General features: G+C 34.4%; 1 protein-coding gene across 3 annotated transcripts in view; it reads right to left on the bottom strand.

Moving 5' to 3' along the window:
* Positions 1 to 12,751: 12,751 nt before the first annotated feature.
* The window catches only part of HGF (hepatocyte growth factor), a 73,494-nt gene continuing 60,791 nt past the window's right edge, over positions 12,752 to 25,454 (bottom strand). For all 3 annotated transcript variants that reach the window (XM_073009177.1, XM_073009176.1, XM_007982354.3), the window contains exons 14-19: positions 24,327 to 24,423; positions 21,463 to 21,537; positions 20,453 to 20,593; positions 19,822 to 19,928; positions 19,584 to 19,729; positions 12,752 to 16,485 (exon numbers count right to left, since the gene is read on the bottom strand). In XM_073009177.1, the coding sequence (XP_072865278.1) occupies positions 16,309 to 16,485; positions 19,584 to 19,729; positions 19,822 to 19,928; positions 20,453 to 20,593; positions 21,463 to 21,537; positions 24,327 to 24,423 (743 nt within the window). In that variant the 3' untranslated portion in view covers positions 12,752 to 16,308. The remainder of the gene's footprint in view (positions 16,486 to 19,583; positions 19,730 to 19,821; positions 19,929 to 20,452; positions 20,594 to 21,462; positions 21,538 to 24,326; positions 24,424 to 25,454) is intronic.

Raw genomic sequence — 25,454 nt, 5'->3', positions numbered from 1 at the left:
ATAAGGGAGGCAGAACACAGATAGAATAACATTAGTATATCTTTCAAAATAGATGTTAGCTTTTTCATCCTGAGATTATGAAACAATGAAAATAAAACATATGTCATGGTGGAGCAAGATGGAAAAGTCTGTGGTGAAGAGTATAAATTGGATGCCCGTCACTTAATAATGATCACCATGCCTACTTCCTAACTTTCCATTAACTTGTTGGTAAAATGAAGATGGACAAATATATTAGTCTGTTCTCATACTGCTATAAAGAACTGCCTAAGACTGGGTAACTTATAAAAGAAAGAGGTTTAATTGACTCACAGTTCCACATGGCCGGGGAGGCCTCAGGAAAGTTACAATCATGGCAGAAGGGAAAGTAAACACATCCTTCATCACATGATTTCAGGAAAGAAGAATGAGAGCCAAGCAAAGGGGGAAGGAAGCCCCTTATATAACCATAAGCTCTTGTGAGAACTTACTATCACGAGACTAGAACGGGCGAAACTGCCCCCATGATTCAATTATCTCCACCTGGTCCCACCCTTGACATGTGGGGATTATTACAATTCAAGATGAGATTTAGATGGGAACACAGAGCCAAACCCCATCAACAGATTATTGTGAGATTAAAAATCTATACTCATGGCCAGGCACCATGGCTCACGGCAGTAATTCCAGCACTTTGGGAGACCGAAGCAGGTAGATCACCTAAGGTCAGGAGTTCAAGAGCAGCCTGGCTAACATGGTGAAACCTCATCTCTACTAACAATACTAAAATCAGCTGGGCATAGTGGCAGGCACCTGTAATCCCAGCTACTCAGGAGGCTGAGGCAGGAGAATCCCTTGAACTTGGGAGGCAGAGGTTGCAGTGAGCCGAGATTGTGCCACTGCACTCCAGCCTGGGCGACAGTGTGAGACTCATCTCAAAAAAAAAAAAAAAAAAAAAAAAAAAAAATCTATATTCACTTTTTATACAGTGAATACACATAGTTCTGCACATAGAACGTATTCAATAAGTATTGGTTCATTTCTTTATCTTGGCTTATTTATATTGTATTAATTGTAATGTTTTAAATGTTGAACATATAACACATCGTTACTTAAAAGTAGATTACCTAATCATAAATATTTTCTAAATAGAAAGCCTATCTAATGATGAAAAAGTAAGCATTACATTGTACACTTTAACTAAAAAATTTAACCATTGTAAACTAAAATTCTTTCCTCATGAATATATGAAATTCATATAAATTCCTATAGATTACTAGGCTTTAGTGAGATTAAAAAAAAAGTATAGCTTACTTTGTTATAGGAATGTAAGTATGTTTAATTTAAATTGAAATGTTTGCTAGAAAATGTATTTAAAAAACTCTACTTTCTTTCCCATATAAAATCCAGCTCACATAATTATCTAGCATATCATCAAATCACATGAGTGTTGCTTGAAATAGTCATGACCAGATGTTAAGTACAGTTTTGTCTTCATAATTTTAAGATATTGTTTAGTTTTTTTCTTGTCTTTTAAAGCTCACTGATTACACAATACAGTCTCTCTCCACAAAGTATATAAAGTTTGTTCCAACAAAAGTATAAAAAATAAAAAAGTAAAATATATTAAAAATGAAATTTTAGGACTGTGATCTGATGAAAACAGTAGAAAATGAAGGTAAGAGGAGAAATTTGGAGACAAAAATTTTTTCAGTAAATATTCTTATACTCACTCTGAATCACTAGAAATGTTGTCTCTAATTGTCCCTTTATGTAACCTGATCCTGTAATTCAAATAAAGTTCTACTGTCATTCAGTGGGTTAAATAATTGTTTGTATCAATACTCCATCTAAGGAAGTATACTACTACTACTTTACCTTTCCACCCTCACCATTTATGTTCTGCTACACAAGGAAAAGAGAACTATATGTCACATTTTCCTCCTTAAAATTATGAAGAATTCTGAATCTTTGAAAAGAATGGGAAAGAAAGTTTAAAGTTTTTCTTTATAAAAGTAAATATCCTTTAGCACAGAGTTGGCTGGTGCTCCCCTAAATCCATTCTCTACTTCTGTTAGTAATAGAATTCCAAATATTTAGCTGGGCACATGAAGCCTAAGTCACCCTTTCAGCTAGGTTTGGCCATGTAACTAAGTTCATGGTCAAGGCAACATAAGCAGGAGAGCCATGCTTGGGCTCTTGGGATATGTTCTTAAAGAAAGGCTGCACTTCCTTCTTTTCTCTCTCCTGGGTGCTTGGAACACAGACTTGATAATGGGTCCTTAAGCAACCATTTTGTATACGAAATGGAGCTGAGTATTGGGATATAATTCAGTACAAGAATATGAAATGGAGCTGAGAATAGTATATGAAGTGTAAGTATGTGAAATGGAGCTGAGAATTGGGAATAATTCAGTACAAAATAAACAGTATCTGAGTCCTCAATGATTCCCGAAACTATTGTGTCAACTCGGGACTTCTACCCCTAGTTTACTTTTATATGAAGGAAAAATAAAATTATTATCTTGTACTTTTGTCAATTTAGCAAAACCTAATTCTAACTGATAAAACCACATTCATGAGACTTTCATATTAATAACATACTTAATATATATTGCAAACAACTCATAAAGGCATAGATAGAACCCCTTAATATCACACTAGCACTTTGGGAGGCCGAGGCGGGCGGATCACAAGGTCAGGAGATCGAGACCATGGTGAAACCCCGTCCCTACTAAAAAATAGAAAAAAAAATTAGCCGGGCGCAGTGGCGGGCGCCTGTAGTCCCAGCTACTCGGGAGGCTGAGGTAGGAGAATGGCGTGAACCCGGGAGGCGGAGCTTGCAGTGAGCCGAGATTGCGCCACTGCACTCCAGCCTGGGCGACAGAGCGAGACTCCGTCTCAACAACAACAAAAAAAAAAAAAAAAAAAAAAAAAAAATCACACAACTGATGTTAAATATTTAAATGGAGGGGAATTACAGTGATTCAAACTACTGCTGATAAACTAAAAATCTAAAATTAAGATCAAACAAACCCAAGGTCATAATTATTTTAAGAGCTATTTATGTGTACCTTGTTCTAGATTTCATTACATGGGAGAGAAAGCAAAGATATCGATTCATGGTTCAGTGGTGTGCACACTAGGCAACACTTGAAGTAGAAACTGAAGCTCCCAGGAAGAGAGAACAGCTGTGAGAACAATGTCTAAGGGGTTTTATGTGCAACAATGTCAAGCTCTAAGTGGGCTAAGCTCAGTTACAGAGCTGAAATCCTATTGCTTCAGGAAAAGTAGGTTTTTTAAGGTTATCCACTTAAAAACAGATGGAACAGATCTAGAGCAGTGTTTCATGCCCCGACAATGGGGCTGGTAGGAACTAAACTAGAAAGGCAGGACCCAGCCAGTCACTTACTTGGCTGGGATAAGGGCCAAGAGGAAGATACAACTGAAGTCAAACTCAAAACCTAAGTAGGATTTAGCAAAGAATAGAGATGATAGGCAGAATTATGTAAGAAAGAACACCATGACAAAACATTGACAAAACACCAAAATGCAACACCATGACAAACACCATTGAGACCAATAAAACAAAGGGACAGATAAAAACAAACAGCAAAACAAAACATATGAATATTCTTCCAAGGAAGGACCATGCAATCGCTTTGCTTAAAGCAGAACTAACAATGAGGGAAGAGGTGAGGGTAAGCTCTGAGGTCACTAAACACCTGCCGTCTGCATCATGGCAGTTGGAAAGCCACAGAAGGACTGTAGTGTTGACTGCCTTTTCCACATGTGCCTTTTAAAGAGGTCACTCCAACAGAACAGGGGAGAGGGGCTTGAGGAAAAACTAGTTTGGATTCAGCTTTTTAGAACAGAGGCAGAGGAGGGAAATGATGATAGTTTCTATTAGAGCGAATGAGGCAAACAGGAAGAGGAATGGTGACTCTGAGGGCGTAATTACAAGCACCTAGAGAGCTGAGCTATGGGGCAGTGGCAGAAGAATGGATGAGCCAGGGCTCTGGCTTTGGTGGTTTTGCAGATGCTACTGCCAGAACTGGAATAGAAACTTGAAATTTTTAGAGAAAACCGGGTTCTGGGGGCAAATGACATGATCTGTGTTTATAAAAGATCATTTGAAGTACCTATTGGACATCCAGGTGGATAGATGCACAAGAGTTTGTCTTTTTGAGTAAACCCCAGAAAAGCATCCAGATACACTAAACTCCAGACATGACGCTATAAGAGGGTTCCAAAAAATGTAGCTAAAATTTGGGCCACATTGCTATGATGTTACTCAAAACATGAAAATCGAGATAATACAATTGTACATCATTGACCACATGCAGACGTGATCAGGATATCTCATTTGCCAACCCTCTCTCTTCTCCGAAACAGTACTATTTCGTAAAGGAGACTGCACAGTTTCCACAGGGATCATTAGAGTAAAGAGGGCTTTTGTTTCATTTTTAAATATGTGAAAATCTTGAAAATACTCATGATATTATAAGGTACACAGAGTTTGAAGATTCAAAGTAATGAATTAAGGTGGCTGAGAACTATATAAATCACGAGCATATTGAGAACAATAAGAACTATTTACTAAGCCTGTAATCAAAGTATACAATCTGTATTTGGGAAACATCAAGTTAGAGTCTCAAACTGGTCTACTTAAGAACTCATCTCACAGGTTGCACAGTCACAGAACACCCCTAGTTCTATAAAAGTAAGTGAAAGTGATATTAAATTTGCAAATAAAGACAGTCGTCTAAAGCTGCTTAAAAAAATAAAAATAAAATCACCTCTCTAGGTCAGGAACTCTTGCAGGTTTCTGAATTGGCAAGGTCATTTCCCCAGAGGTTGAAAACAATGGACCTGCACTCATTCCATTTTATGCTACTGCTTGCTGGCTTGTGCTTTTGTCTGATTTGCATTTCAACTCCATTTCTGCCAACAAATTCAGCCCCAGGTTCTCCTTAGGAGAACTTCTTCCTGGCCAGGCATGGAGTCAGATTACAAACTGAATTGGGGAAGGAGGCCAAATGAAGATCCACCTTGGCTTGCTCCTTATGTAGGAGTTTACTAGGGCTGCACCTGGGATTGGCTTTCTCTGCCAGGCCTTTTCTATTATCTCTTTCAGCTGTAAGGTAGGTTGAAGCTCTCCTTTTCTCTGACAGTGTTTTAAATTTTTTAACTATTCATGTTTTTAAACTCTTTTAAAAGTATTGCAGATACTTTAGGATTTTGATTAAATTTTAATATACTTGAATATGATTAAAAATAAGTCAATAATAAAACTAAGGTTTTAAATTTAAAAGAGTAGATCTTGTTTCCAGGACTGGCTCTGCCTCCAGCTACGTGACCCTGGGCAAGTCATTATACTTTTCTGTTCGTGTGTGTGTGTGTGTGTGTGTGTGTGTGTAAAATGAAGAGCTGATTTTTAACTGGTCTTGGCAGTTGTCAAAGTCTATGTAATATAGGGTCATTTTGCATTACAAGTCTACGAAAAAGATTGTAATTTCCTTTGAAGGTGTTTCTTTCATAAAACGCCTTCTAGTATCAGCAATAAAGGGCAAGGGACCATTACTGCTTTTCTTTGTTTCAGAATAAATGTTGAACTTTTTCCCAAAAAAGCCCCTTAGAATTCTTACCAATACACATTTCTCTGCAGTTCTATTTCTGTCTCACAAGCCTGTTGCTTTTCTTTTTCAATAGCTGCATTGCCTTCCCCTATAAAAGATAAATAAATCTCCTCTGCTAAACTGGCCTTTCCCTGCTAACTTTCAACTCTATGGTAAGAAGCAACACGCATGTTAGCCAGGTGTATTTAGACATGAGGAGGCCACGTTCCTTTAGTTGACATCTCAAAGAGCTTTGGGCAAGGCCTGTCTGAAAGGCAATTTGACCTCTGAATAACTTCTTGCTCATATCCTACCCAGATGATAGCAGTGTTTTCTTGTTTAAATACGTGTTTTCCCTCCTTCCTACTTTCCTGGAAAATAATTAAATCAAATGTCCACCACACAGAATAAAGCAAAGGGCCAGGTGGAATTAGTATTGAAAATCCACCCCTTAATGTATTCTAAATATGAATTATTCGAACACTTCCTTTTCTCTAAAATGGATGTAGTTTTAGAACCTGCCTATGTAAAGTTGTAATGGTGATTAAATGAGATAAAACAGAGCCTGGAAAACAGTAAGCACTGAATAAGCATTATCTACTGTTATTTGATCATCTTCAAATGTAATTAAAAACTTATGATGAAACATTTGTCAATTTCATCCTAACTAATCTTTGTAATTTCATGTGTAAAATTTGCTAGGTTTTCACCATTTGAGAAACTATGTTATTCCCTTGATAATAGACACACAGACCTCTTGAATCTATTAAGTGTTATAAGATTCTTGGGAAAGTAAGGAAGAAGGGGCAAGACTTAAAAGATTCTCGAAAAACTCAACAAAGTAAGAGGGAGATAAAAGAGAGAAACACTAAATATAATTAAATAATTATGTCATAATGGAAGTGTTCATAAAATAGAAAAAAAATATTCAAATACAGGATTTAAGATTACCACAATATTGAAAGATTAAGGAAGGGTGAACTGAAAAGCACAGTAAACTCTTGCTATAAACTCCAGAAGCTATTTGCACTTCTCAGTTAACACTTTCAGATTCTCGGTTTGTGCCTGTTTCCCAAACCTGTTTGTAATTATAAGAAGGGTAGGGTCAAGGTTTATTTATTCATGACAGCATCCACAGCACCCAGTACTATCATAGTAAATGCTCAATAAACATGTGCTGATTTAAAACAGAAGTGTATGACAGAAGGCAGTGGAAACCACCTCCCCAACACCTACTGCCAAAGGAATTTGCACATGCTATTACTAAAAGAGTAAACAAAAGAGATTGTAATGCAGTCATATTTTTGAATTGAAAGAAAACAAGACAAAAACTGTGCACATAATTACTGACTCATTCATTTAAAAAATATTTATCATGTAGTAACTAGCCTAGCCCATGTTCTCCTGGAGCTTAGAATCTAGGAGTAGAGACAACATTCATATCTATGTATGCAAATGACAATTTAATTAATTGAGGTAAGTGTCCCGAAATAGAAGTGTGTCATCTTGTGCAGTGTGTAACTGTATCAGGAAGGTGGGTGGGGGGACAATTGGTGATATTTAAGCTGAATGATGAAGTAGGCATTAGTCAGGCAAAAGTTCGTGGGTGGGGGGAAAAAAAAGTTTGAGGCAGGAAAGAGGTTCCTGGCCTACTCTCAGAACCAAAAGATACCAGTGTAGCTAGGATATAGTGGACAAAAGGAAAAGAGGTGACTGAGGAGTTGAACCATCAGGGACAGTTCATCTATTGGTCAGCTGATGGGAAATCATTGAGAAAATTCAAACAGGAGAATAACACAGAGTTACATTATAAAATGTGTATTCTAGCTGGATATGGTGGTGCAGGCCTAGAGTCCCATCTGCTTGGGAAGCTGAGGTGAGAGGATTGCTTGAACCCAGGAGTTCGATATGGTATTGAGCCATATTGAGCCATGATGGCCACTGCACTCCAGCCTGGGCCACAGAAGAGAAGCTGTCTCAAAAAAAAAAAAAAAAAAAAGAAAGAAAAGAAAAAAAGAGAAGGTGGAGAGTAAATGTAGAGAAAGAAATTTTGAGATCACTGTAGTCATGAAAGTGGAAGAAAACTGTGCCTTGGGCTAAAGTGGAGCCATTGGAGATAGAGACACGTGAGTGATTTAAGATGAATTTAGAAGATAAAACTGATGTCTGATTGGCTGAATGGAGAAAGGAGGACACAGATAGGTTAAAAATGACTTTCTGGTAGCTTAAGCAAGCCCAATGGATGTTCCTTTTATTGAGAAGAAGATTGAAGGGCAGGGAGAGATTGGGGTTCAGTTTTAGAAACATTCAGTTTAGATGCTGACAGCACATCCAAACAGTGAAATCAAGTGCACAGATGAGCCTTTGCTTTTGTCTCCACCTGCTTCAGTGCTTTCCCATTGAGCTGCTTTGCTGAGATCCAGCCAAACTCCTCTGTAAAGTCATGGTGGTGGAAAGATGCTAAAGCATTTGAAGCTGAGATGGGAGTTGTAATATTTTAGAGAGCAATTTTACTAAGTACTGGAGCCTTAATGTACAGCTTGGTAACTATAGTTAAGAAGATGTTGTAGACTGGAAATTTGTTGAGAGTAAAAATCAAGTGTCCTCATCATACACGGTACCTGTGAGGTGATGAATATATTAATTAATTTGACTGTGGTAATCATTTTGCAATGTGTACATTTATCAAACATTGTTTTACACCTTAAAAATATACAATGTTTATTTGTCAATCATACCTCAGTAAGGCTGATAAAAAAGACATTACTGAGGAAGTTCAGAAGTAAAAAGAAGAACAAGGATGATTAAAAAATAAAAATGGGACGTTTTGAACATGGAAGAACTGAATTCTCTGTGCTTGTTAATTTCGGGATGACTCATTGTATTTGGTTTGTAAGCGGATTTTGGAAGTACAAGTGATTGTAATTAAGAGGAAAGAGGCTAATAAAGAAGAATAATGCTTTATATCTTTTTGTTGACCTCACTTCTAAGGACATGTAAATGCCTTCAGAAAACTCTCAGCTCCCCTCAACTTCTTTTTTAATCTTGTTTTTTTCCTTTTTCTTCTTTCATTTTTATTTTCTTTCATAATCTTTACATGCCTTTCTTTTCCTTGGTGCCCCATTTCTAGAGCTGGAAATTTAGGCAGATGAGGGGATATTGTAAACACTAGAAAGATTTTTAAAAACAGGCTTTTTTTTTTTTTTTTTTTTTTAACCTTTGATACTGTTAAAATAGGACTACCTTCATAGTTTTGTGTAATCAATTTTGGTTCTGTATTATTGATAGGAAAGTTCCTATAGATGGTATGTATATATGAAGAAAGGTCAGGAGATTGAGACCATTCTGGCTAACACGGTGAAACCCCGTCTCTACTGAAAACACACATAAAAATTAGCCAGGCGTGGTGGAGTGCGCCTGTAGTCCCTCCCAGCAACTAGGGAGGCTGAGGCAGGAGAATGGTGTCAACTGTGGAGGTGGAGCTTGCGGTGAGCCGAGATTGCGCCACTGCGCTCCAGCCTGGGCAACAGAGGGAGAGAGACTCCCTGTCGCAAAAAATTTAAAAAAAAAAAAAAAGGCTTTAAAAATACATGAAAAATAATTAATACGAAAATCCATCTGCCTTTGGTCCACGTCATTTCCTTGCAACATGCTACCCATGTTGATTTTTCTCAGTTAAGAAAACTCATCAAATGAAAACCTTTTGTTCCTTAAATACCGTGAAACTACTCAATGCACAACAGATTGGATATATTTGGCACGTATGTAATGAGTGGACTATTATGGACTCAGGATATTTTTGCAATAATTTATCCTTTAACTTCATCCTCAAATGTTATGACATCAGCCTTTCATAGAAGAATCTTTTCCCAGATGGGAAAAAAGTGTTCACTAGCATAATCTAAACTCTATTAGTTTGATAAAATAATATATTTATCCATAAGCAAACTAAAATTCATTTTTTATTTCTATTTTTAATAACCACATTGCAAATGTAAATGTATAAACTCTCTAAAGTTGATAATTTCTCTTTTCCAGCTGCATTGTCTGTTGTATACATACAATAAACTTTTAAAATAGCCCCACTTACTAATTCAAATCTAAATAATGCAACTAAATAGAAAATCTTAAAATTCTTAATCCACATTGAGAGTTGCACAAGTTTCACAAAAATCCCAAACGTCTTGTTAACACTGATAAGGCTTCAAGAAGAGGGTGAATTATAGAATATTAATAATTATAAAATATATATTGGATACCATATGTGAAGCACTGTACAAAATAGTGTACAAATATTACTAATGTGACAATGCTAAATGTCTTCAAGGAGCTCAAACTCACTGGATGTGATTGCACATTGAAAGCAAAGCAGAATAGCTGGGCATCGTGGCTCAGGCCTGTAATCTCAGCACTTTGGGAGGCCAAGGTGGGTAGATCACAAGGTCAGGAGTTCAAGACCAGCCTGGTCAAGATGGTGAAACACCGTCTCTACTAAAAATGCGAAAATTAGCCGGGCATGGTGGCACGTGCCTGTAATTCCAGCTACTCGGTGGCTGAGGCAAGGAATTGCCTGAACCTGGGAGGCGGAGGTTGCAGTGAGCCGAGATCATGCCACTGCACTCTAGTCTGGGCAATAGAGTGAGACTCCGTTTCGAAAAAAAAAAAAGAAAGAAAGCAGAATAAAACAAAACTAATCTAATTCTGCCATACACACACTATTGTAACAAACAAAAAGAAAGCATCCACAATTCACAATTGTCAAATTGTGGAACCAACCCAAATGCCCATCAATCAACAAGAAGATAAAGAAGCTGTGGTGTGTGTATGTATATAGATGGAATACTATACATATATATAGAGTATACATTTATATCATGTATACATATATATGATGATATATATATGAGATGGAATTCTACACAGCCATAAAAAGGAATGAATTAACAGCATTTGCAGTGACCTGGGTGAGATTGGAGACTATTATTCTAAGTGAAGTAGCCCAGGAATGGAAAACCAAACATCATATGTTCTCATCAATATGTGGACGTTAAGCTATGAGGACACACAAGCATAAGAACGATGCAATGGACTTTGGGGACTTGGGGGGAAGAGTGGGGAGTGGCGAGGGATAAAAGACTACAAATATGGTGCAGTGTATACTGCTCAGGTGATGAGTGCACCAAAATTTTGCACATTACCACTAAAGAACTTGCTCATTTAACCAAATACCACCTGTACCCCAATAACTTGTGGAAAAAATAATGAAATAATAAAACATTAAAAAATATATATTAAAAAATAAAATAAAGCATAAGCAGCCACTGTAGCAGGCTGAGGAAATGATGATTTTTTGGATAGGGATGTTGAGGATGGAATCACATAGGATACTCGGTGACATATAAAGGTTTTTAAGTGTTGAAGAACAGTATGATATTCTTAGGGACTGTTTGAACACAGACATGAAGTTTAAATATGAACACATGTTCAAAAATGATTAAAATAATGAGTGTTAAGGAGTATTTGAGAGGATGAGGGTCTGAGGTTGGTTTGGTGTTAGATTATATGTCAGATTGATAAGATTTTTGTTTTCGTTGGTGGTTTTTGATGTCATTATTTACTTTCAAAATCCATAAACAAACATATAACCTATGATCCCATACTTCTTTTGAATTATATAAAATAAAAGTAAGTTTCTTTCCATTGCCAGGTATTTTTCTGTCATGCTTAGCTGTGCTTTAGGCAATAATATATTCTTCATAATACTGTAAACTCTTCACCAATTACTAGAAGTATTCCTTTTATCTTTTAATTCTCGGCTTTTAAAAATAACACATGCAATCGAGATATTTGTAAATATAAGGGACAAAAGAAAAATATAGAGTGCCAAGAATAAAACTTCTAATGTGAATTATACATGAGAGGCTTGTAATTTGTTGAAAGTGATATAGAAAGCCTGTAATCTCAGCACTTTGGGAGGCTGAGGTGGGTAGATCACAAGGTCAGGAGTTCAAGACCAGCCTGGCCAAGATGGTGAAACACCATCTCTACTATTGTATAGGTTAAAGATGGTGCCTGTGTAGGAGAATAATAAAATAGAACGGCAATAGAACTCTGGGACTAAAACACAGAGTTCTATTCAGGACATTGACAAATGGTAACTGTTTAGAGCATCACAATTTATAAGAGTAAATAAATAAGAAACCAAGAAAAATATTTTCTAAGTATTATTTATGAGACCCCAGGTATCTAAACAGCTCACTCCTTAACTTTTACTGAGGACCCTGTTCAAATATCTCTTAAAGAAGCTTTGCTGGACTATTCTATTAAAATAGCAGAATGTAAGTTTAGAATGGAATGGAATTCTAGAAAAGAGAGAAAAAAAGGTCAAAATCTAGAGAAGTCAACAGTTAATATATTTGAAATATTCTTACTGTCACCATAAGTGGATAAGTATATGTTCTGCTTTAATCATAATCACTTAAAATATTAGATATCTTAATATGGGCTATAGAATTAGATACATTAATAATCACTTGAGATCACTATCTATGCCAGAATAAATTAGTACAGCAACCTTTTGAGGGAAAAAGGCAGTAAAATACAATTTGAAATAATTAGTGGTGTTATAGAGCTCTCTTTGCGTAGATCATTGATGACTAGTTCTTCCAATTTGAATTAAATGAATCCATTGGATTCTTATTTATTCTTAACTGAATGCACACTTTAAAGAGATACCCAAAGTGATTCATTAAATAATTTAAAATCACCTTTGTATTATATAGTGGCATGAGACAGGAAATTAGGTGACAATTCATGGGAATATTTTGTATATCTTGGCAAATAACAATATAGCACCATTCCAGCAAATATGAAGAATGCATAAGTAGTTACATTTTACAGTAGGAGAAACTAAAGTGCAGAGATTAATGGTTTACTGAAGACCATCTATATTGTTATGAATATTAGTTGGAATAAAATAATACTTTTTGTCTTAGTTCTATAGACAAGTTATATTTTTTGCAAGAACGTATATGTAATTTTTGTCAGTGAAGTCGTTGTTGCTATTTTCTGCATTTAAGCCATAAGACAGATACAAATATGTACATGTAAATAATTATAACAGAGAAAATGAGCATTTTGATAAAATATTTTATTAATAATAATATATAATCATGGTTATAAAAATAACAACTTTATTAACTACAGAAAGTTTATAATACAAGTCATAACCACAGTGTTCCCTTTTTTGGGTAAGCATACAGCTATACCACTCAATAGGCAGCTTATTAATTTCCTATTTACATAGAAGACAAACAGTCATAACATCCACAGTATTTCATTTTCAGTTTCCTAAAGACAGAAACCTTCTGTGCAAATGGAAATGAGCCTACTTAAAAGTTACACTGTCAAGATATATATGGTCCAAAACATTTTAACTTTTTTTCTATTAGTAAATTCTTAGCTTCAAACTTAGTTGAATATTGAAAGATAACTTCTTTTTGGACTTTATCATGACAAGTGATTTATTTTAAAATTATGTATTTTAAAAACAAACACTATGTACTTTTACCAAAATTAATTTTATTTTTTAAATGAGTTTGCCTACATATATGGGATATAATTGATTATAATAGTATGTTTTGAATCTCAGTAAATCGATTTAAGGCTTTTTAGTATAAGAGCTTATTAAAATTCTTTACCTCATGATCTCTATCTTGCAAAACCAGTATTTCTTTTTAAAAAAGTTTAAAACCAACAACGAAATGCCTGACAGCAATTTCCCACTTCTTGACAGTGTTCTTTTCAAGAGAATGTTGTGGCTATAACATTCACTTTGTACAGTACCATTGGTACCAACAAGAAATATTCACAGGAATAAGTGAAATACAATTTTGCTATCACATGCCATTATTGTTAATTTTCTTGCCTTCCAGTGTCTCACACTTCCCATAATTTGAAACACTTAGATAGCAAGCAAAAGCCTGTTATACTAGAAATTGACTCAATAGATTTTACTGAGGACCTGCCCACAGCATATAGGTAAAAGTCATTACACATTTTACAATAAAATTAAAGAAGTATACAAAAGGATTATCATTCCTTCCGCACGGCAGAGGCATTATGAAAAATATTTTAGTTTTACACTTCAATTCCTGGTAGACATGAGAAAATGTCTACAATTATAACAGTACATAACCATTATTCAAACAGCCAAACCAAAAATCACATTGAAACCTCTGATTTAAAAGATCCTTTTGTCAATGACACAAAATAAAGTGGATAATTGGATTTTTAAAAATGTTTAATAATTTATTCAGCAAAGAACACGTGGTAAATAGTATCTTCCGCCCGCAAATAATGACATGACTCTACCCTGTTCTACTACCTAAAATAACATGGACCTTGTTCATCTAACTTTCATTGTCAATTCCACCCATGTCCCTCTATCACAAAAGGAGCCTCCCAAAGACAGAATTATTTTGTACAGTTTGTTTGATGATTTATTGGTGGTATTGTTTTTAGTCTTTAATATAATGAAAAATACTGGGCTCAAAATGTCTAAATACTTAGCTGCATCTTGTATCTAGCTAATCTTTATCTGTATTTGCAGGAAATTTAGAGGAAGAGTCATAAAAGAAGTATTTTTAAAATGTGAGTATTTAAAAGTATGACAATTTTAATAAAAGTTTAAAAAATATCATTAATATGCAACAATAAAATTTCACTGGTTCAGCCAGAAGAAACTATGAAATATACTTTATATTTTGGCAATATACTCTTGAAATTTCTAGGTGTTCTTACGAAAATGGTGTATTATATAAGGAAAAGAGAAATACAATCAGATAAGATGATGGAGACTAGTAACTAGTTGGATGTCTTTTTGCTTCCACTTTAAATTCCTTGATACCAGCACATATCTTATTATGAAAAAAAATTTTGTATAAGCATTTCTGGACTTGCCGCCAGAAGTCCAGTTAGTTCTGTGGACTAAACTCTCCATAAACTTAAAACCATTTTAGTCCAGATTAAACGGTATTCTAAAGAGCTGTTAGGGAATCATTTGGGGACTTAGCCTTGATAAAAATCACTCAAGAAAACTAAGTCAGAGAAATGGGAATACTGGATTCACACCACTCAAAAAATTATTTTTAAAGATGTTTTGTACAGGAAGATTTTTTTGCAAAAATTCAAAGCCTATCCTATTACTTTTTGTTATTCTATTTCTCAACAATACATGATTTTTAGCTAAACATGACAAATACAATGATAAATATGATCATTTGGCTGTTATACAGAACACGGAATTTAAATGTCTATTACATATGGCATTGGGAGTGATCTTTGTAAAATGAAATAAGAAAAAATAATGATATCTTGATAAAATATCTGATTCAACAGATTCCACTGTACTTCAAAAAAAAAAAAAATGAATACAGAGTTTAGACAAACTAGTTTCTTTCCTTTTACAAGTTTTCTTTTACTTCAAAAAAATTTTATTAGGCTAAAATCTTCCAGGTTGAGAAAAGTGTTTTTATTTTTTTCTCTAATATATACTTTAATGCATGACTTGATGAAGGGTATTTATAAAACTTTGGAGACATGAAAATTTTCCTCTTAAAGTTTTTAAAATTTAAAGGCAGTGAGCTAGAAGTCAATCACAGCAGCAAGTCTTAGAATTAACCTATTTAAATACGTTTTTAATGACCAAAGCAGTTTTAATCTTCTTCAATTAGACACTGATCTGAGCACTGAAGAAATGCTTTAGGAAAGCAGACATACAAATATCTTGTGTAAATAAGTGGCCTTAAGTTTGGAGGAAACAAATTACACAAATAGAATTATTACCCTCTTTCCTTTAAGAATTAGAAACTACATAAAACAAACTAGGATATTGAATACATGTAAACACCTAGATTAGGTGTTATTTAACCCGGGGTGATGGCCACATGTAAAATGTCAACCAAAGAAGATCATCTGCAGATTACGTATGGAGAATTAGCCACTCATTTTGATTTTGCATCATTTTTTAATATTTCTACTGGTCTTTAGAGATTTCTATTTTTTTGAGGTAAAACTATAGGTACATACTTCTAAAATATTTAGAGGTTACATTAGGTACATCATAATTTAAACTGTAGTGCATGTACATGTGTACCTAGGCATGTGTACATGGGTATGTGGTTTTGTAAAAAGTGTGTTTGTGTACCAGTATTGCAGGATACATGGTGAAGAGAAATGAATGAACTATAACATATAGCATATGAAATGTAATATAATTTAATATAGGGCTACAATTTAAGGACACAAGGTATAAATTGTTTCGGTGAGGTTAAAATAACATTTAATTTATGGTTTACTCATTATTAAGAAACCAACCTCAGAAAGCAGCTTAGAGAGATTAATTGATTTTTTTCCCACGAAATCTTTATCCAGCAATTATACCTGTGTGTTTTTTTAATCCATTCAAGTATCTTCAGGAGATATGTTACTACACTTGCATGTACCTTAATTCACTTCAACATTGACAAAATAACACTGACAAACAAAACAACAGAAAACACCCATAAACATTAATGAGAATTTTAACAAACATGACTCTCCAGTAGTTGTCTTAGGATTGTTGTAAGTGATATTTTTAATTCCACATTCTCTGAAATCTTCATGTAAAAGACAGTTGTATTGGTGGGTGCTTCAGACACACTTACTTCAGCTATGACTGTGGTACCTTATACGTTAAAATAATTTTGTGTATCCATTTTGCATAATATGCTACTCGGACAAAAATACCAGGACGATTTGGAATGGCGCATCCACGGCCGGGAACAATGACACCAAGAACCATTCTCATTTTATGTTGCTCACAAACAAGTGGGCCACCATAATCCCCCTAGGAGTAAGACATACAAAAACAAAGTATTATTAAGAATTTAAAAAATAGTTCATTAACACTATCGTATATAGATTTGCATCTCAGAGATATATACAGAAAAAGAGAATATCTGCAACTGAAATATGAAGATATAAAAATTAGTGTACTAGACCATTTGTTGACTTTCTACTGAATTAGCCAAGACTGAGATAATACCAAGTTTAAAGTGTTCTATTATGTGTAGTATTCTCCTAAAATGACTTGCCTTTTCCAAAATAGTCAATCATCTTTTAAGTGTGCTCTGCCTTTGTTGGATGCAGACTAACATATAACCATTGGTACCTATTTAATAAGGTAGATTTTATATTTATTTTAATCTTCTTATGTTCAGTATAGAAAATTTGGAACATGTGCAAAAATACAAGTAAAAAAATAACTTGTAATCATATAACTTTAATAATTAAACTGCATTATATTTTATCTTATTTCTAAACCTTTTTTTATTTGCCTCACCCAATCCTGCCCCAGATGATTTTAACAAGTTAAATAAAAAACTTGTAGTCAATAAAATAATTCTGTTAATTGAAACTGCTTTTCCAAGCAAGGAGTATTCCTCCACTTACTGCTGGTATTAGTAGTTAACATAGTTATATTTATATTTTATACCCTCCTTTCTGTAGGATATCCTGTGATTTCATGGCATTTCTTATATGGTAAGCCCGTTGCATTGTCAGATAGAGATAGATGGAAGATTAACAGATAGCTTTATTTATGTTATATATATATGCATTCATATATTCATCTATGGTTTTATTTATTCATATAAATATATAAAAATATATCAGAAGCCAATATAAATAAACAATGCACTTATTGTTACATATAACCAGTACAACTGTGCTGCGCCACTTTCATGAACCATGAAGCCTCCTAAGAACGCAATGGCTGGCTTTTGGTATCCTTATATGCAGAAGAGTGTTTGGAGCTACCTTAATTTTCCCCCAACAGCGACGGGGGAAACCACTGCAAAATTAACTTCTGTGATTCAAATGGGAAAGAAGAGAGACACTGGCATTCTATGATGGGGAAAACCAAGTTAGGGGGAAAGCAGAATACTAAACAGTAAAGACAAATAGTTTATTCCAAGAGACTTTGCATAAACTATGCCAGCTGAGGAAAGAAAACTGATTTCTTTTTTTTTTTTTTTTTTTTCTGAGGCAGAATCTCGCTCTGTCACCCAGGCTGGAGTACAGTGGTGCGATCCCGGCTCACTGCAAGCTCCGCCTCCTGGGTTCATGCCGTTCTTCTGCCTCAATCTCCCAAGTAGGTGGGACTACAGGCACCCGCCACCATGCCTGGCTAATTTTTTGTATTTTTCCTTTTCTTTTCTTTTTTTTTTTTTTTTAGTAGAGATGGGGTTTCACTGTTTTAGCCAGGATGGTATCGATCTCCTGACCTCGTGATCCACCTGCCTCGACCTCCCAAAGTGCTGGGATTACAGATGTGAGCCACTGTGCCTGTCCAAGAAAACTGATTTTTAAACAAATGCACTAGTGATTACTGACACAAACTCCTCAAAGTAATTTACTCTGGAAACTTTCACTAAATATGATGTTACTGCTATTATACAAACATTTGGGAGGTATGTCCTTCAAATTTATTTCAGTGATTAAATTGCCTTGATTTAAATGCCAGTGACGTATATATTTTTTAAAACATTCTGGAGGATAAATACATTTTTTAGAAGTAGCAGAATCTATTTGAGGTCAAGTCTTATCAATAAGGTTAAAAACAACACATATAGTAGACAGAGATGAATAAATCAAGCTGAAGAAGGGAAATGAAGAATATATAGTTGATAATCCAGATTAAAGGCTATTCTTCAAAAGCAGTTGTCAAATTGGTTTTGATAATGACAATAATTAGATGATCTGTAAGGTTGGGTCTACTTAGAAACTTCTGTGTTTCCGGGATGCTTATTGCTTTTTCTTTTTAAAGTATAGTCATTTCTTTCTCCTAGTAAATTTTCCCCTGTTGTAATGAACAACGGTTTCATTGTTCATGATTTACTAGAAAGGCAACAAATTTGAAACTGTTTATAAACATGTAATCTGTTTCTTTTTTTTTTAATTTTTATTTTTTTTAATTATTATACTTTAAGTTCTAGGGTACATGTGCATAATCCCATTACTGGGTATATACCCAAAGGATTGGGAGTTATACCAGATGTAATCTGTTTCTAACCATATCATTTTTAAGCAGTTATAAAAACTAACTTAGTAAACAGTAAACATTTTCTCTTCTTTTCAGAAATAAAATCTCAGAGCAAGGTGTATAGCACTTGCATTTCAATATATATTTATGTTCCATACTTACAGCATGCATTTTCCTATATATCAAAGGACATTTCACTATCATTGAACTCATTTCATCCTTTGCCACACACAGCATTCCACAATCCCACAGCCCTGAAGCTTGGAGAATATGTCTCTCACATTCAAAAGCTAATTAAACTAACAGCTTAACAGCTTGTCTATGTATAATAGGGATAGGAACATTGCCAAGCCGAAATAACAGTTGCCTAACAAATGAAATGTCCAAGCTCATAAAGTCACAAACTTTGACCTTTGGGCTTTTTAAAACAGAATGTTTAAACACATACACAGAGCGAGAGAGCAAAAGAGAGACCAGCTTACCCAAAAAGAGATTTTAAAGTTTAAAGCCAGGCATCTCTAAATGATATAACTCATGGAGCTCATTTTGAGATAATTTGGGAAGATGAGATACATTTAGAAAAACATCAGAAAAATGCAAACTATTGATTTAACTGATTTGGACACTTCTCATTTGAATAGCTCTGCCTTGGAGGTCCGGCGCTACACGCTTATTGATTTTTGAGTGACAAATGTCATCATAGTTTGCTGCTAATAAAACATTGATTATCTCACTGTTTAGTTAAAGAAATGCAGAATATTACAGAGTTAATTTTCCCAATTCCTCTCTCCTAGAACAGGTTGGTATACAACATTTTTGATTTGAGAAAAATAAACAAAAAAACCCCCATGAAACACTAAGCTATTAATCACATCCTCCTTATGAAAGAACTTCCTTTTTACCTCACACGGTCCTGATCCAATCTTCTCAGCCCCAGCACATATTTCAGACTCATTCAGAGTCACCTTCCCTCGGTGATGCTGGCTGCATTTCTCATTTCCCATTATATAGAGATGTGCCACTCGTAATAGACCGTCATAGTTGATCACTGGATTGATGCAAAAAAACATACAATAAGGTGAGAAAAGTAAGAAACAAAAATAAAATAAATATGGCCTGATCTTTTGAAAACTAGCTTACATCCAGTGTAGCCCCAGCCATAAACACTGCAACTGGTCTTTTCAGGAATTGTGCATCCATAATTAGGTAAATCAATTGTACTAACAAAATCATCCAGGACAGCAGGCCTGAAAACAGAAAATAAAATGGTAAATACTCTCAACTGGATTCAACACAAAATTAACATATTAAATGTAGTGTTCATGTTTAATATGGCATTTACAGAGAAGTCCTGTTTCTTTATTAAAAAAAAAGAAGTGGAAATGTCCAAATGTATTGATGAAATTTGGAACAGGTAGTAAAGAAATGAGTCATGTATTTGCCAATATTTAAGAATAAATGGTCAATGCTATTTTTAAAAAGAATTATTTTACATTAAAAAGTTATCAAATAACTGCTAAGTTTCTATTTTAAAACAGACTGATCAGACTGTTGGCCCAATGTTAGTTATTCATTTTTTACAGTTTTGTGAATACCTCTCTCTCTATACACACAGAAAGACCCATAGGCACACATATATACATATATATAGCATGTGACATATGTTTATAATGTATCTGCATGAGAGAGAAACAACTGCCACACAGCTGAAGAAAATGCTCCAACAATTCTAGTCCAGGTGAAAAATACAAAATCTTCTCAAGTAACTAACCTGGCAAGCTTCATTAAAACCAGATCTGATCCTTCAGGGCCATATACCAGCTGGGAAACATTGAGAACCTGTTTGCGTTTCTCATCTCCTCTTCCATGGACATCATGAATTCCAAGCCAAGCTTCATAATCTTTCAAGTCTCTGTTTTGAAGGAAAAAACTTTAAATGTAAAACACAGTAATTCCAAATTCTGTAGTATTATTCCTATCTATTGTTATTTTAGACTATTAAGGCACATAACCTAAATTTAAAATTTGATTCATAGTATAATAAAGAGCAACACATTTGTTATGGGAGATTCTGAATACTACAAACATACGTAAGCAGAAAGAGGCTTTTAAGTTGCTGAGATTCTAAATGACTTTTTAGAAACTTGCTTATGCTTGCTAGAGTAAGTCACTTGTGAAAAATGCTCAGGTAAAGCACTTTACATGAATTACAATTTTTTCTGCAAATTTTGTTTTGTTTATATCAGCTATGTATATATTTGGTTTGGTAACAGGTGTTGAAGTTTTTCTGCAAACAAAATCAAAGTGACCTTGCTGAGAAGCAGAAAGGAAGTTTACGAATGCTGCCTCTTTATCTTTTCCTTAGGCCAATTTTCATTGAAAATTATGCCCAGGATGATCCTGAAGCTGACTCTACAGGAGAAAGAAGCAGTGAGGATTGGAAAAAGCCTATTGATAATTTAGAAAAAAAAAAAAGAATTATATCCAGAAATACAGGGTACAAGTAGAAAGTTGGGATATAAAATATTTACATAATTCTAGCAAAATTTTTCCCCAACTGAGAGTAATGCTAATTGTGAAAAGAGGTGAATTGAAGTAGTGTCTTGTAAATATCAGTGAAGTCAAAGTAAGTTTTGTAAGCCAAATTCTAAAAATAAAATAATTTGTTCACCCCACTGGTGAATCTCTGTAAAATGAATACATATTATAACCTTAAGAGCAAAGTGGAAGACATATAAATTTTAAAGGCTCAAAATAATACTAGTTTTAAAAACACTTTACCGAGAAGGGAAACACTGTCGCGCAGTAAGAACCCAACTTTCCTTTATCAATGATCCTCCGCAGATATGTTTATTTCTGTGAAAAAGAGGAAAGAGAAACACGTAACATCTGTGCAGAAAGAGTGACTGCCAATTAATGCAAAGCCTGTGGCTCCATTTGTTAAAAATAAATGCACTGCAGAAGAAAATATATAAATTAATCCAATTGGAATAAAATGAGAAGTTCTTTTATCTGAAGGGTGATATTTGGTGATTGTAGCATTAGAACTTTTTTTTCATAATGTGACTACAAATTTATAAAATCAATTTTACTTTTGTGTAGCCTAAAGAACTCAGTTATTACACATCAATAGCCATCCCGAACGTACACATTCGTGTGTATGTGCATCTATCCTTGTGAGGAAAGTATGTACTACAAACATAGAATAATTATAATTTTTTAAAACTGTGAACCTATTTTAAATTCAGTGTTTGCTTATTAAAAATGCAAAGTTGAGCTCCTATTTGAACCCTGAAAACCATCCAGTGGTAGCAATTTTATTTGTGCACTATTTCCTTCTTCTACTACCATTATGTAGTTTTGATATATTAACTTAAAATATAACCGAATCTGAATAAATTACTTTCTCCAGTATAAGATCAGGAATATAATATTTCATCTCTAAAGTAAAACAACTTTGTGAGGCAAATTATTTAGGAAATTGTAAAATATTTGTAGAGTATGATGAGTACTAGTACATTTATTTGATGATATCCAAAATCTGTAAATCCATTCTTTTTTGGCAGAGACATGGAAAAAGTACAACTTTTCACAATTTACATTTCCAAAGAGTACAGATGTTCAGTGCTTCAGAGGGTAATACTAGAAGATTCCCAGACTGAGACCACAGTTATTTATGGCCTTTACCACACAGGAGGATAAGAATATATATTGACTTTTAATTTCTATCCTTCTCGGTATGAGTTTGGGAAGAATAACTAAGCAGCTGTTGTTGCTAAGAACTTGGATTTAAAAAGGAAAAAAACTAAAAATTTACAGTACTCTAATCTGATGGAAAAATAGCTTCACCTGCTTCTCCAAAAATGGAGATGACCAAAGCTGTATCCTTGTGAATTCTCTTACTAGAAAAAATAATTTAGAAGTATTAATGTATGTCTTCTTTTATCCTCTGGGGTTATAAGGAAAGCAAAAAATCACCAATTAACTCAAATGTGGATTATTTAAAGATTTCTCCTTCTTTCCTTCCTTCCTTTTTTTTTTTTTTTCCTTTTTGACAGAGTCTCACTCAGTAGCTGGGATTACAGGCGTGTGCCACCGCCACCATGCCTGGCTAATTTTTGTATTTTTAGTATAGATGGGGTTTTACCATGTTGTCCAGGCTTGTCTCGAACTCCTGACCTCAAATGATACACCTGCCTCAGCCTCCCAAACTGCTGGGATTATAGCTGTGAGCCACCACACTTGGCCTCTTGAAATATTTTCTATAATTAAGAAAATTAAACACTCCAACAGAATTCTAAAGTCTTTACTGAATCCTCATACTGCACACTCAGCTTTAATATTCTGGTTAGTTTCACAATTCTGTTTTAGTACTACACACCTAGGACAGCTATACGACAATTATTGGCATAAATATTTGTAAAATCTGATGAGCCATTCCTTGAGAAAAGGGTATACTAAAAAATAACTTCAGGCCATCTCCTACAACATTATGGTCATCTAAAGTCACATATATCAAATGATATAAACTCTTGCTTTCCAATAATTGGTTTATTCATAAAAGGACTTACGTTTCAAGTTGTCTCTATTCTAATGTCACTGTGACTTAATAATAGTAACACACATACTTTCTTTTTCTCTACTCTAGGAGGCTAGGGGTGAGGGAACAGGAGGGTATTCTAAAAGAGAGGATATTTAGGTCGAAATTTGAAGAAGGAGAAAGAATTTTCAGGCATAAAACATGGAGGAAGAAAGCCACAATGTGCTGTAGGAACAACAGAATAAAGGCTTGGAGGAAGAAATTTGAGGTATCTAGAAAACAAGAGACAATGTGTTCAAATTCAGATGTACCTTGGGGTGTGTTGCATGGCAAGGTTCTGATAGAGATAGCCAAAACATAAATATTTTAGCATTCCGATTAACATACAGAATAATATATGTAGTATATGAAAGTTCCAAGATCAGATTTTAAGTTAACTAATATTTTCAATCTTAATTTTTATGACATAATTATTAAGCTTAATTTTCTCTAACAATATGATTTGCAAAGTGATTTTATGTAGAACATATCATTGATTCTTAAGAGCATTGAGAAATAGATATATCAAGAATTTTGTATCCCCACTGATTATTGTAATATCACGACTATTTAACTGTTGGCCTTTTTGTAATGATAAAATGCTCTAGAATTTAAAATCGCCACTTTTCTTTTGATTGACAAGGAAAAAGTCAGAAATTAAAAACAAAAATAAATGTTTTGACATGATGATGCATAAACATATTAGAAAATAAACCCATAATATCCTAGATTGGAAATTTAATAACAAGTATAATAATGACTATGGTAATAATAGGGCTTCAATAATATTTTGCTTAATCAGAACCAAAGTGTCCCTTGGAATCAGGGACAATGCCAACACATATGGGACCTTTGTGAAGATTTAAAAAGGCACTACCTCTGGAGGCACAGATTGCAGTCCGGGGCTTACAGTTTGGCAAGCAGAATGTGATCAGGCTCCTCTTTTACTGCCTCACCCAGGTGCCCCGTAGAGGCTACAACCTTCACGACCACGTGTCCATATTTTGGGGAATATGACTCTTGCACATATTCTGGATATGCATGATTTGCATCTATTAATAATTACCTGTATCTCAAACTAACCATCCATCCTACATTTGTTCGTGTTGGAATCCCATTTACAACTCGCAGTTGTTTCGTTTTGGCGCAAGATATTACAGGATCTAAAACAGGACCAAACACAACATTTTAAAATAGGAATTTGAAATAATCAGTGCCTCTTAGTTTTCTTAAATGCAATGATAATTAGATAAATGTAACTATTCTTATTGTGTCCAAAGAACAATTTGGAGAAAGAGTAGTTTTATATGACCACAGCATTATATTAAGCCCTTAACACATGCCATCCTCATCTAAGAAGCTGAGTAACTCAGAAAAACAAATCAACTCAAAGCAGACAGGATTGCCATGATAGTGACAGTGTCTTTGCTCACAATCCACTAACACCAAGCTCCTCAGATCTAATCCCTCACCACCTTCAACATAAAATAAACCAAAGTTATTTACAACGATTATTTCTAAAGGTCAGTAGAAATCAATAGCTTCAGTGAAAAAAACAAAACCAAGCTTTACTTGGATATTACTTCTGAATTTGTACAGTTAGATTGTAGATTTATTCGATATGTCTTACCGACATTTGATTTATTGAAATCATATCCAAATGATATAATTATTATATTCAAATCCTTATGTCCAAAGACATAATACAAAATTCATTGGAGTAAATGTTTTCCTGACCCTCCCCTGTGCTCCTCGTCTTATCCGCTCTACTTCTGCCCATGGTCTAGAATAGATTTCCATTTGCTTCCTGAGCCTGGGGCACAGCAGGTGGTATTTTAAATCAAAAACACTTGAGTAACTTCCTTCAGCTCAAGAGCTATGTGAAAATAAAATACAAGTGGCCGCCAACAGATTCTTAAACTGAGGATTAACTGAATATCTCAGATTGTGTCATCTCGTGCCCACTGGACTGTAGGGCCTGCAGAGAAGTTTACAAATATTAGAGGCACTGAATAACTTTCCAACTTTCGGGTTTCATTCTTCCTGATTTCAGCATCCCAATTTTATTAAAGCATGGTATATATAGAGGTGGTCCATTATATACATTGTGCCCCAAATTAGAAATAAATATAAACACTCTTTTCAAAATCACATATGCCATCTTATAGATTTTTTGAAAGAGAATTGAATTTTC

The sequence above is a fragment of the Chlorocebus sabaeus genome, chromosome 21 (genome assembly GCF_047675955.1).
Source record: "Chlorocebus sabaeus isolate Y175 chromosome 21, mChlSab1.0.hap1, whole genome shotgun sequence".
Classification (NCBI taxonomy): Eukaryota; Metazoa; Chordata; class Mammalia; order Primates; family Cercopithecidae; genus Chlorocebus; species Chlorocebus sabaeus.
This window is presented reverse-complemented; position numbering and strand designations above follow the sequence as displayed.